Genomic DNA, 12,163 nt, shown 5'->3' with positions numbered 1-12,163 from the left:
GTAGAGAAATATGTGCGGCCACAATGGAAGTTTGTATGAACAAACGTCTGTCCTGCAGTGTTGACTTTTGAAAACTAGAGCCAATCAAATCGCGGCACATCGTGGGAGGCTGTGGCTCAGGAAGCAGAGCGGGGTGACAGTAGTTCGATCCCCGGCTCCTCCAGTCGTCTGCATGTCGATGTTTCCTTGGGCAAGATACTGAACCACAAATTGCCCCTGATGGCATCAGTGTATGTGTGTGATGGGTGAAAGTGCCTTCCATTGTAAAGCGCTTTGAACGGTCAGTAAGATTAGAACAGTGTTATGTAAGTGCAGTCCATTTATCATTTATCATCTCAATGTGTGAGCCGCGGGATAAGATTAAGAATGCTGTGCAGTCCCACATAAAGCGGTGACACCTGGTCACCCAGAGAGAACATGTGCAGTTCGGTGCACAACTCAAAACTTCGCTACACTTTTGCAACACATTGCCTCCCAACTGCAACCACCAGCTACACACAGGAAGCAAAATGACTCAGAGACACAAGGCAAACACCGAACATCAACACTCTCAGCTGTTGGCTTTGCGTAAATGTCACTTAGTTGCCACTTAAGTTGTGACCAAGTGACACACGAGTGACAGGCACAGACAGTATTACTCATGAGACATGAGTTATTAGACACGGAGTCTCGCTCTGAGCAGCGGGGACTGGGCTGTGGCTGCAGTGATGCAGATCCAAGAATCACTGATGAGGTAAAGACATATGAAAAGCACAGCATCAGTTCACCTGCATTATTATTCTTTCTTTGAGGTGAAGGAATTATATTCAGAAGCGGTCCTCTTATTCAGGACACATCTTCGCCCCAGGAGGATAAAACACAGCAGCAGAGCTGGAGAACACCGTCTGAGAAAACATCAATCCAGCCTCATTCATTCCCATTCATTATGAATGAATCCGGGCTCTTAAGTTGTTAGCAGGCTTATGCTCTGCGTTTTAACTCTGCTAACACGATTTAATTCAGCAGTTAGAATTGCAGTTTCCTCTTCCTACAAAGCCTTTCCCTCCTCGTGTACATATGCACGTCTCTACTGTGATAAATCGCTGAGCAAAGCCTCTGCTGAAGAAGCCTGCTCTCATTTACAAGTGTGGTAATACCTTCATCTATCACATCCAACCAGCTTCCTGTGGCTCATGTGCACCAACAACACACCACACCTCTGCTCCGTCAACAAACTAGAAAAGGTCTTCAGGCCACTTCATGGAGTTCGCTGGAGGGCTTTTGTTATTACGTGGTAAGGAACTGGTGAAAAAACATTAACCTGATTTACTTTGAGATTAGGGGGAAATATCAGAGTGATGCTGAAGGATTCTGATGGATTGAGTCGTGCAATTTGCAATGAGCATTGGCACTGAAACATTCAAGATGAAAATATTAACAAGACTGCGCAAAACAACTTCAAGCCTGAAATTCTTCTGTTGTTTAACCACTAAAAGCAGGTGAAGTCAAAGGAAAACTGCAGTTTGTATTACAAATTGTGTTTTATTCTCGTAGTCGTGTCGTTCTATCAGTAATTAAATCATCATACTCACCAAAGTACCTGCCAAAATCTAAGAACGTGGAAACATCGCAAAAACAAAACAAAAAAAAAAGAAGTCTGATGTGGCAAGAAATATGAACAGTCAAACCAAGGTTGAATTACCAAGTGGGCAAAACAGGCAACTGCCCAGGGGCCCCAGACACCCAGGGTCCCCAAAAGTACCAGGTTGACTCCATATTATTTGGGTTTACATAATTCAAATAACTGTACATTTGTTAGAAATTGACTCTACTTTATTACATCAGCTGTGACCCTATGTTAAAATCTAGTTTCGTATTTTAGTTTACTTTGTCCTCCTTTGCTGTAAATGTGTGTTCTATCAAATTGTTTTACTGCAATGATTATTTTCATCATCAATTGGTCGATCAATTATTTTTTTTAATGATCAAGTGGAATGTGGTTTCTTGCTGGGAGCTGGCGGTGGTGACAACATTGGCGTTGCTTTCCACCGCTGGAGACAGCTGTTGGGGAGTCAATCAACTTATAACAAACTTACAAATAAAATCTATACTATTAGCATTGATAGATACAACTAGATTGTGTCTGCTGAATAACTCTGTGCAGTTTATTAATTTAGTGTTTTGTATTGCCATTTTACCTTGCTTCTCTACTGAAGTTCAGTTCACAGTTAAACAACAAAAACAACAACAACAACAACAACTACTTAGTCCTCCTTTCTGGCTTCCCCCACAGTTAATCACATCAGACCGGCATATACAGGCTGAAGTGTGTCTACTTGGCTTCCCATCAAAAGTAAATGCCTGGAGGAGTTGCTCTCTGCCCAGGCATTCAATGAAAAGCTAAATGAGCTTGTTTTAATGTGGAAAGTGCAGACATGGACCTTATGTGGGAAGAAGAGCAAAGTATTTTAGGTTTACTTAATTGCATTATTGACAAAACACACTAGACAGTTCCAACTGGGATCATTTTCTTCTCAGATATTTCATTTGACTGTTGAATTATGAAGTGGCCTGTCACACACTGGTTAAGATATAGAAGGGTTAAAGGTTCTCCTCAAACAGCTTCTGTTTCTGGGTTTCTCCTGTGTTATTCTAAGTCAGCTTCCTAACTAAGCCTCCTAGAGCACATATAGGAAAATCATAAAATCCTGTAAATGTACTCAAGACATATTGATGATAAAAACAACCGCAGATAATTTGGATTAAATGACACCCAAGACAATAGCACTGCAAGAAGAGTTAGTTTACATTTTTATAATTGGACAATTTTCAAAGCAAAAAGGTGAAGTGTTTATGCTTAATTATGGAAAAACTGGGAAAAAAAGAAAACCCATGGTGAGGCTACCTACTACAATAACAGCATCGAGACTGCTCTTCTTACAGTCGTGAATGTATTCCATTTAAATACAATGGGGAAGTTTCAGTCTTGGTATCATTGGATCTTAGTGCTGTAACAACACGGTGGATCACAACAGACTACTTTCTGGCACAGTGCTAAATCGAGTTGAGCCCTATTTAAATGACAGACACTAGTTTGTTTTGACTGATAATAACATATTGGAGCTTACAAAATGAATCAAAATCAGCCGACTGTCACCTTAAGAATATATCAATGGACTTACGTCTCCAAAGAACTTAGAAAAACTTGCCCATGTGTATCTTCAGTTGGCTCAACCACTGTAATGCTGTCTGTACAGGTATATTTACAAAGTCAATCTGACAGCTAAAGCTGATTTATACCACTGCTATTAGAGTCCTCTCTAAAACCAAGACCGTGGATCACATCAGTCTAGTTCTTAGATCTTAATACTGGCTTCCTGTTTGTCAGTGAATTGGCACGACATCTTTTTCAGAGCCAAGTGGTCCCATATGCTCGTGACGCACGTTAGGTAGGGGCCCCACCTCCCCCTCATGTCAAAGCCTGTGTCAATGTTTACAACTTTGACGGGAGGATGAAGCAAAGCCATCCGCCAGGTCACGAGAAGAGAGAAAAAATAAACATGAGAGTGAATTGCAGGATGAGCGATCAGGTAAACTAGAAAACTAAAACTAGTTAAAGAACTAACTAAATTAGTGGTAAAAACAAGCCTGTTGCGTATTTGTTACACAGTAATCACACATCATGCATCTATACATACTTGAGTTGCTAGTTTACTATGTCGACCGGGATAGAACTAATGCAGTCTAACACGACAGCGCTGCAATAGATCCTTCATCAGTTTCACTCTAATGTTTAATTTTTGCTGTTGATTGTTTATGGTCATATCAGAAGCTGCAGTTTGTGGTGTTTTTGAATTGCATTGTGTTACTATTATTTGTATACCCTAATTGACATGAATGTATTGGACAAAATATTAGAGAAATCTATAATTTGACATGATCAAGATCAAGGGCAGTAATTTACACGGATTATTATGCAGACAGCGTACCAGCACAGGCTCATAGGTCAACTTCCTCAGACTGGGAAAGGGGTCAAGTCCACAGGTTATTCCTCTTCACTGTAAGTAGGTTAAGCCAAGAAACTAGCCAAGAGCTTGTCCCCCCCACCCCCACCCCACCCCACCCCACACACACACACAAACAAACACACACACACACACAAACACACACACACTTAGCCAGATCGGTCCCTGGTGTATTTACCGTGCATTACACCAGAGGCCATCTGTGTCCCAGCAGCAACATATGGGTGACCGTCAACAGGCTGCTGGACTTAGTGATAGTAAGCCGGCTCGCTGCTCTGTAGGAGGAAGGCTAAAACTTAACCAGGCAGCCTGCTAATCCCTCTGCTGTGGAAGAGTCAGCGGCTGAGCCGTGTGTTATCTCACATCTGCAGCAATCGCAATCAGTCAAAGTGTCTTTACTGCTCATTCACAATCTGCCAGTTAGTAAGTACATACTGTCGTCTCAAGTGACCTGATAAGCCCATTTACTCTCTTAATGAACCGGCCTGCACTGTGCAGCACTGGTAATTAGCTGTACAGTTTTTTTATGATCGATCATTTCTTATTCATGTTAGGAGCTGTATGTTGGTGACAGCCTTCACTGTTGAGTCAGTGCCATGCTTAGTTAAGTGGATTAAATCCACTTGTAGCTGTTCCTGTGTTGCTCTAAAGATCTCACTGACCAAACTAAGTAACTAAATTTAAACATTTATGACCTTCAGCTTCAGGGTACGTTCACATTAAAGCCAGTTTGATTGGTAAACAGATCTTTTCTTCAGCCCTCTTTCTCTCCCCAGAACTGAGCTTTTCCAAAAGGGCCTCTGGAGTGTGTAACGAAAACAGCCAGAGGTTTTACAAAATGATGTGCAGGTCGTGGGCTGTGTGTCAGTAAAGTTAAGAAGTCAACAAAGTACAGTGACAGTGAGCACACAGAGCAGGAGTAAACTGAACAAAGGCAACGCTCGGCAGAATAACCAGCTCTGTGTGTTGCTGCCCAGTCGCCACAGGCTGAGTATACAGCCGATCACACAGCACAGCAGCTATCATTAACTTGCATTTATTTTGATTGACCCTGAAATAATGATTTGGTCAGCGAGGTTGACCACGTGTTGGCTGTGATGCAGTTTTGTTGTTTGCCAACTGAGAAAATGACGGAGCCAGCCATATATTAATAACATTGACCTGACCTACTTCAGAGCTGACGACATGTGGCTCCCATTTGACCAAGGATGACATATTACATAATCACACGAATGCAATACATATAAAGTTACATTAACTTGCCCCAGAGATGATTTAATAAAATAAATCATAATATCTCTCCATGAAGCCAATCACAAGTCAAATCAGGCCAACAGCTCGGTTAGTAATAACGCTTTAACGTTCGGTGAAAAAAAGAACTAGATTTCAACATGTTGCCTCAACCACAGACACATTTCAATTTCATGTTCAAATAACAGAAGCCAACTTCCTCAGCTGCAAGTAAACATCAGCTGTTTCATGGGCCATGCTGCACATTACACTGATGCACCAATACTGTGTTTTATCTGAAGGAACCATTGGTGACATTCGCTTTAAAATAATCAGTGTTTCTCCTACACTACAGTGTCGCTGCAAAACTGTTACCAGCAATTACCAGTTATCACCACCGCGGCAACGCTGTAGAGTTTCATTTATTTATTTGTTTTTTCAAAGATGATTTTTTTTTTTAGCACATCTAGAGATAGAGATAAACAGGAAAGTCAAGGGAGAGAGAGGGAATGACACACAGCAAAGGGCCCGGGCCGCTGCGGTAAGGACTCAGCTTAAGCACATGATACATGCTCTAGCTCATGAGCTCCAGGGTGCCCCAACAGAGTTTAGTTTTCAATGACAGATACAGTGGAGACACGTGGAAACACCCGACTGACACAAGAGGGTGGAAGAGAAGAGAGAGAAAGGTAGATTTAACTAGCTATCATTAAGTCACATAGATATTTATTACCTATTGATATTCACAAAGACCACTGACGTACTGTAATGTAATGTAAAAGCCTCTCTACACTGTCCTTGTAAAAAATAACTTAAAAAGAAAAAGTAGTTCACCTATCTGCCAGCAATAATAGTCCCCAGGCAACCTGGAACAATAGGGGATTTTGCATTTTATTTTATTTTGTGGCTTAACTTTTGTTTGTGTTGTGGCTTTTACATTCCCATCAAGGCCACCGTACAAAAACACAACGCCACTGAATGGCAAGTGTCAATGCAGCTGCCTGTATTATCTTCAATGTACAACTACCACACCGGCGGCAGGTCGCCACTTCACGCCACTGATCTATTTCCAGCCTCGCTGCCAATAAAAAGACACATTTCTTCTCCAAAGAAAAGGCTATTTTGAACTTGTACCTGGCTCCAGTGGCAGCTCGACTTCCATGTGTGTACAATGGATGAGGAGACACTATGTGTTGAGGTAGACATATAAAAGAGATATCTGACCCACAATCATGTTATTACAAAGCCTTAAGTAACACACAAGAAAACATTCCACCTTAAAAGTTGCTGATAGCTGCCAGTATCCTTATTTTTTCTATCTAGCTGTCGCTAACTAGTAAAGATGAAAAGCTAAACATCCTTTCATTCATCAATCACTCTTCTAATGGTTTCTTTATGTGTGATACATTTGCACTGGGACAGCTTGTGCTGCATCCACAGTGCTGCTGGAAATGAAAGCCTGTTTTTTTTCATAGAGTCAGTGTGACGTTGGATCGTGTGGTCAGTTATAGTTGATTAATTCATGTAAACTACCCGCCGCAGGAACAGCGGTTACAAAACCTTTGAAACAAAGCTCTGGTACAAATGGCACTACACTGGGAATAAATGGCCTTCTTCCCAAGAGTGCGGAAGTTATGCACAAATGATTCAGATTAAAGATGTCCGACTGTGGCCTCGCCTTCCCTTTTGCTACCAGCTCAATTGCTGGGCATCATCTCACGGTCATGGGCTTAACAGGCATTGGGAGAAAAGTATTCGCAATTGAATGCAGCCAGTGTAATTATAAGATCTTTAGATGTCCTTCATCAACATCTGAGCAATGTGGACTTTTCCCCATTTCCAATTATGAGAAAATACTAAACTGCAGCAAAGACACTGGAATAAAAACAGTGACTGCCCACTGAGTGTGCCTGTCCTGATGTGGCCTTGCTGTTTCCGTACCTTAAACATCTGTTTGACCTTCTGTCGGGGCAGGTTGACGTTGAGTTTGTGCAGGAGCTGCAGCACCTCGCTGATGCTTAAGCTGCCATCACCATTCTTATCAGCCTCAGCGAAGGTCTGCTTCAGCCATGTAATGACACAGTGGGTTAGGGAAAGTCAGCATGAAAATTCAGGACATTTACTCTTTTCATTGCTGCTGCTTTTGGTAGTTTGCACTCACAGAAGTGTCAGTATCATGGATAAACTCAGCCTGGTAAACTCTGATATGAACCCTGTCTCATGTTGATGCTTTTCTATATTATGCAATGGAGTTGCACCTTAAAATCACCAGTCCAATAAGTACGCGAGGTGCCTGTATAACAGTGTAAGTGAAGGATATTGGTCGCGGGTGCGCTGTCTCTTGGCCAGGCTGTCCTCATCACTGATGCCGGCCATCAGATATTTGAGGCCTGTGATCCAGGTTCGCGCCTCCTCTCCAGTGCCGGACACCAGGTCCAGGGACTCCACGTGCTCTCCGTAGTACAGGCTGAAGCAGCAGTTCGGGTCGAAGCTGCCCTCCGCGTAGCGCTGGAAGATTTCAGACTGCTTCCCCTCACACACCTCTCGGATGGAGTCAATGGAGACTGTTGGAGCAAACAGGAAGTCAACAAGTCAGGGATGGAGTATAGGATTTACTTAAAAGTGTCAATCTCAAAGATCGCTGTTTTGTTATCTTTGGCGACACCTATAGCGATAAATGGTAATTGTAGGTTTGTTTTTGAACCACACTTGTGTGTTATCGAAGTTTGATAACCCCTTTGGTGGCATTGCTCGTTTTACTTAAGTAAACTTTCTCAATAATTCTTCAACCAGTGGAGTGAGTAGACCTCCAGGTTTTCGAGTCTTGTGGAGTGTCAAAACCCCATTAAACCCAACTTATCCTCCTGCACTAGTATTCTAATCATTTTGAGAATTTCTTAAACAATAGTGACTTAATCACTGTGGAAAGTTTAATGAGAAGATTCTTATGTTGGATTTCAGGCTTCATGATACGGGCGATTAAAAATGCTCATCGAGCAGTGCCCAGAGAGCTCTGTTTATTAAGAGAATACATTTATGAGATGGTAATGACATTTTACTGGAAGACACTGCCTTGAGTCATTCATTATTTTTCCCCATGACAGCAAGCACATGGTAAGTAGTTCTGCTGCTCGTTCAGCTCATGTGCTAGTTTGGAAATTCTGCAGAGCAGGTTAATTCCCTAGTGCCTGACAATATCCAGAGGAGATATCCATAACACACACACACCCTCCTCTGCCTGCGTCTCTTTCTGGCCTCCAGTCATACAGTATACTACATGGATGAAACATTGTTTACATACACATTCATAATGCAGTGATGTACATGTAACCATTTTCCCTTATGGCCACATGCCGCACACACACCCTCCTCCGGGCTGTGTGGAAAAGAACCTGTGTATTACTGTGTGTATATATATATACTACTGGGTGTCCAAGATGCATCTGACATGACAGTGGACATGCTGGTGACGTGTTGTGTGTGATCCCACGTGGCTGTCAGTGTTCTCCACAAACCCTCCAGCTGGAGATGCTGTATGCGTACATGTGCTTTTCCTGATTGCAGCACTTTTATAAATCATGCAGAAGAATACTACACATCAGGTATCTGGTAGACAGGTAGTAGTAGAGTAACCACAAATACTGCCTGGAATATTTCATGTGCTGCTAGCAGCAGAGCTTGAGGTTGACGTTGTCTCTTGGTCAGTCCTCAGGGAACGATTCCTGTTGATGTTTTTTTTTCTTGTTATAGTGTCCCAACATGTGACAGTTTCCTCTTGCACACTTGAAATACCACAGTCTAATAAGCAGACTGCCACGACATGGATTTGCATGATGTGTGCTGTGGATATACAAGCTTCCAAGGTACAAATAAAATAATACCTTTACTTATGTAGCACTGTTCATAGACCTGATGTACACTATGTGATGCCATGTTTGAAAAGCTTGTGGTAGTTCATTTTTTGAACCTGCTCATGGACCATAACTTAGTGCTCCTGCTGGCCGAGTTCCCACTACAGGGGCTTTGGAAGATTTATTTTTCCTTTTCAGATTTTCTAGATAATACAACAGTATCTCCTCTGCCAGTGAGCGAAGGGTCTTGCTCCCTAGCTACAAATTATTATTCTTTTCTTTTTTTGACATAACTTATTCAATCATATTCACAGTTTTTCCTGCTGTTTTCTTACTTTTTTCATTCTCTGCTGTATCTGCATTCTTTATAAAGAATTTAAAAAAATTGTAAATACAAAAAACAAAAAAGTGAGTGGCATGAGTGTATGTATATGTGCAAGGAGGTGAGATGAAATGGGGAAGCAGTGATATACATTTATATAATTCAGATTATGAAGAGGGATTCAGATCACTTCACTGTATTAGTATGGCCTTCGAATAAAAACATCTTTTTGGAGTCTCAAGGAACATGTTACTCGTTTCATCTGGTAAATTTCCCACATCTTCTCAGTCCATATGCTAAGTGCTGCTTCAGAAATCTGTTTCACTTTTCAGTAGAATGTCTGATTCTGATGATTAGTTTTATCTCTTGGACTTGTGCTGAGGACGTGCAGTTGGTGTTATAACTCATGATTATTAGAAGCAGAGGTGTATCATCTCACTGATTTCATACATTACTTGGTCATTTTAGAAATGACTTCGGACAGGCTTGGTACTCGAGGCAAGGCGATTGAGGAGAGCTCAGTCTTTCAGGGTTTATGTGTGTATCCACAAACTGCACAAGCACTAGTGAGGTGTATCAGTATAATTCAGGTGTCAAGGTTATAACTGTTATTGCTGTACAGACTACTGGATTTGAACATTCATTCACTGAGTCACTGTCTCATTGGCCTTGAATTTCATGTCATGAAAAGAGTCTGATCATAAGTCATATTTACCTGGACTGAATGCTTAGAAGGTAAATCACTGCTTTTACTGGCAAAACTGCATTTTTAAAATGTGTGTTATGGTTGGTTTTCCAATCACTAATGTTACCTTAAGAAAAGTTAAAGATTAAGGAAATCTGTGACGAGACATTCAGTTTCCTTTTGGGTAGTGACTAAGAGAATGAGATTGTGAATATGAATATCCTAAAAGAGTTTCCTCCTTCAGGCGGCTGGGCTCACCCTCATGGCTCAGTCATCTGGAAGAAGCTGGGATTTGGAGCCACTACTCCTTTGCATTGAAAGGAGCTAGTTAAGGCGGTCTGATCAGGATGCCTAATGGGCACCTTTCACAGGAGGTTTCCCAGGCACGTCCAACTGGCAGGAGACCCCGGGGTAGATCCAGAACACACGAGAGAGATTTTATATCTCATCTGGTCTGGGAACGCTCCAGGATCCCCAGGAGGAGCTGGAAAGCGTTGCTGGGGAGAGGGACGTCTGGACTACCTTGCTTAACCTGCTGCCACTGCAACCTGATTCCGAATAAGCGGCAGAATGGATAGATGGATATTCCGATCTGTGTGTGTATGTATATCATTTTCATTTGGTGGCACGTGTGAAAAAGACACTGTTTGGGCAGATTAAAGCTGATGAATAATTAAGTCGATTTAAGAAGCTTATTAAATCCAGGGCTACAGAGGAGAAAGAGCAACAGGAAACTGAGCCCCTAAGCCCCCATGAGACGCCCAGCTATCCTGGGAGCTGCTGCTAAGAAGTCCCTTAGCCCTCTTTTATTCTAAAACACTGCAGGACACACTTTTGTTTGCTTGTTGCAGATACTGTGTGCGGAAAATAAATGTCCAGTTCTAAATAACAAAAACACTTCATGCCCTTAGGGAATGTATGGGGGTAAAAATTAAATCTAGCAGAACTAAAAGCCTGCCAAACATTATCTGATACACAGACCACCTGGGAGACAGGCACTGGAGAATAATGGTGGCATAATAAAGCCTCGTTTCCAAATGTACCCTATAAATATAGTAATTAACAGTAAAAGATACTGTAAATGATGCCCCAAGATTCTTGCTTTACTTTTGTGAATAAACGATTGATATGTGTATCTAACAGGCTCTTGGCAGTAGGACAAGTACACAAGACTCATAAAGTTTTAACTTCATGCATTGAACTTTATTTTCTTTATCATGGCTAAAGCTGTGAAGCAGAACAGATGGTGTACACGCTTTACTGCTTATATCATCTAATGTGGATGTAAACACCTTTAATTGAAGCTGAGAGTCTAAACTAAAGCTGGAGTGATTAATTAGTTTTAAATTATTTTCTGGATTTAACCATTGTTTGAAAATTGATAACACTAGCTATTAACACAAATTTGAACTGCACTTGTCTGGTTAATAATAGCTGGCACAGTCACTCAGTAACTGTTTACAAAAACAGCTGTGGCTCTTGTCTTTCTGACAAAGTGAAGTGCCAACAAGGACTCGGTTGAGTCTCTTGGAAGGATGACATTGAAAATTCAGAGTGAAAATAATGGGCTTATGGGATGCCTGGTAACATTCAATGAGCCCTTGCCTGTCACATAAAATATGGCGCAAATGGTTTTCCATAAGTTTGAATTTTGAACACAGATCTGAAATGTTGTTCCCTTGAGACTGTGAGAGAGATGGGAGGACACTTACTCTTGGCCTTTTCATTCTTGCGCGAGGGCCTCCAGCGGATGCAGGACTTGTGTTCATCCAGATAGAAGAACCGCACCAGTCCCTTGGAGCCGCCACGGAGCTTCACCATCTGGGTTCCCATCTGCATGGAGCTCATACATTTCTCCACTGAAGGCAAGAAAACAAGACAGACAGAAAAAAAAAATGATTGGATAGCTGTCAAAAAGAAAACTGCTGGAGTGTGCACTACAGCTGAAAGTGTGTGTGTGTGTGTGTGTTTCTGTCTTAAGCTACCTTTGGGGACAAATTTCAGGCTACAGACCAGTTAACTGAGGCTTGTCCAACTGTACACAATTGGGAAAAAGCTGTGTTTTGGGTCA

At 41.8% G+C, this 12,163-nt stretch overlaps 1 protein-coding gene across 1 annotated transcript in view; it reads right to left on the bottom strand.

The window, feature by feature from the left end:
• The window catches only part of plch2 (phospholipase C eta 2), a 50,047-nt gene extending 38,113 nt beyond the window's left edge, over window positions 1-11,934 (bottom strand). Inside the window, exons 1-3 of the mRNA XM_022761647.1 lie at window positions 11,805-11,934; window positions 7,555-7,798; window positions 7,176-7,305 (exon numbers count right to left, since the gene is read on the bottom strand). Coding sequence (XP_022617368.1) covers window positions 7,176-7,305; window positions 7,555-7,798; window positions 11,805-11,931 — 501 coding nt within the window. The 5' untranslated portion in view covers window positions 11,932-11,934. The remainder of the gene's footprint in view (window positions 1-7,175; window positions 7,306-7,554; window positions 7,799-11,804) is intronic.
• Window positions 11,935-12,163: the final 229 nt, after the last annotated feature.

This window comes from Seriola dumerili, unplaced genomic scaffold (genome assembly GCF_002260705.1).
Source record: "Seriola dumerili isolate Sdu_G_001 unplaced genomic scaffold, Sdu_1.0 BDQW01000425.1, whole genome shotgun sequence".
In the NCBI taxonomy this organism is placed as follows: domain Eukaryota; kingdom Metazoa; phylum Chordata; class Actinopteri; order Carangiformes; family Carangidae; genus Seriola; species Seriola dumerili.
This window is presented reverse-complemented; position numbering and strand designations above follow the sequence as displayed.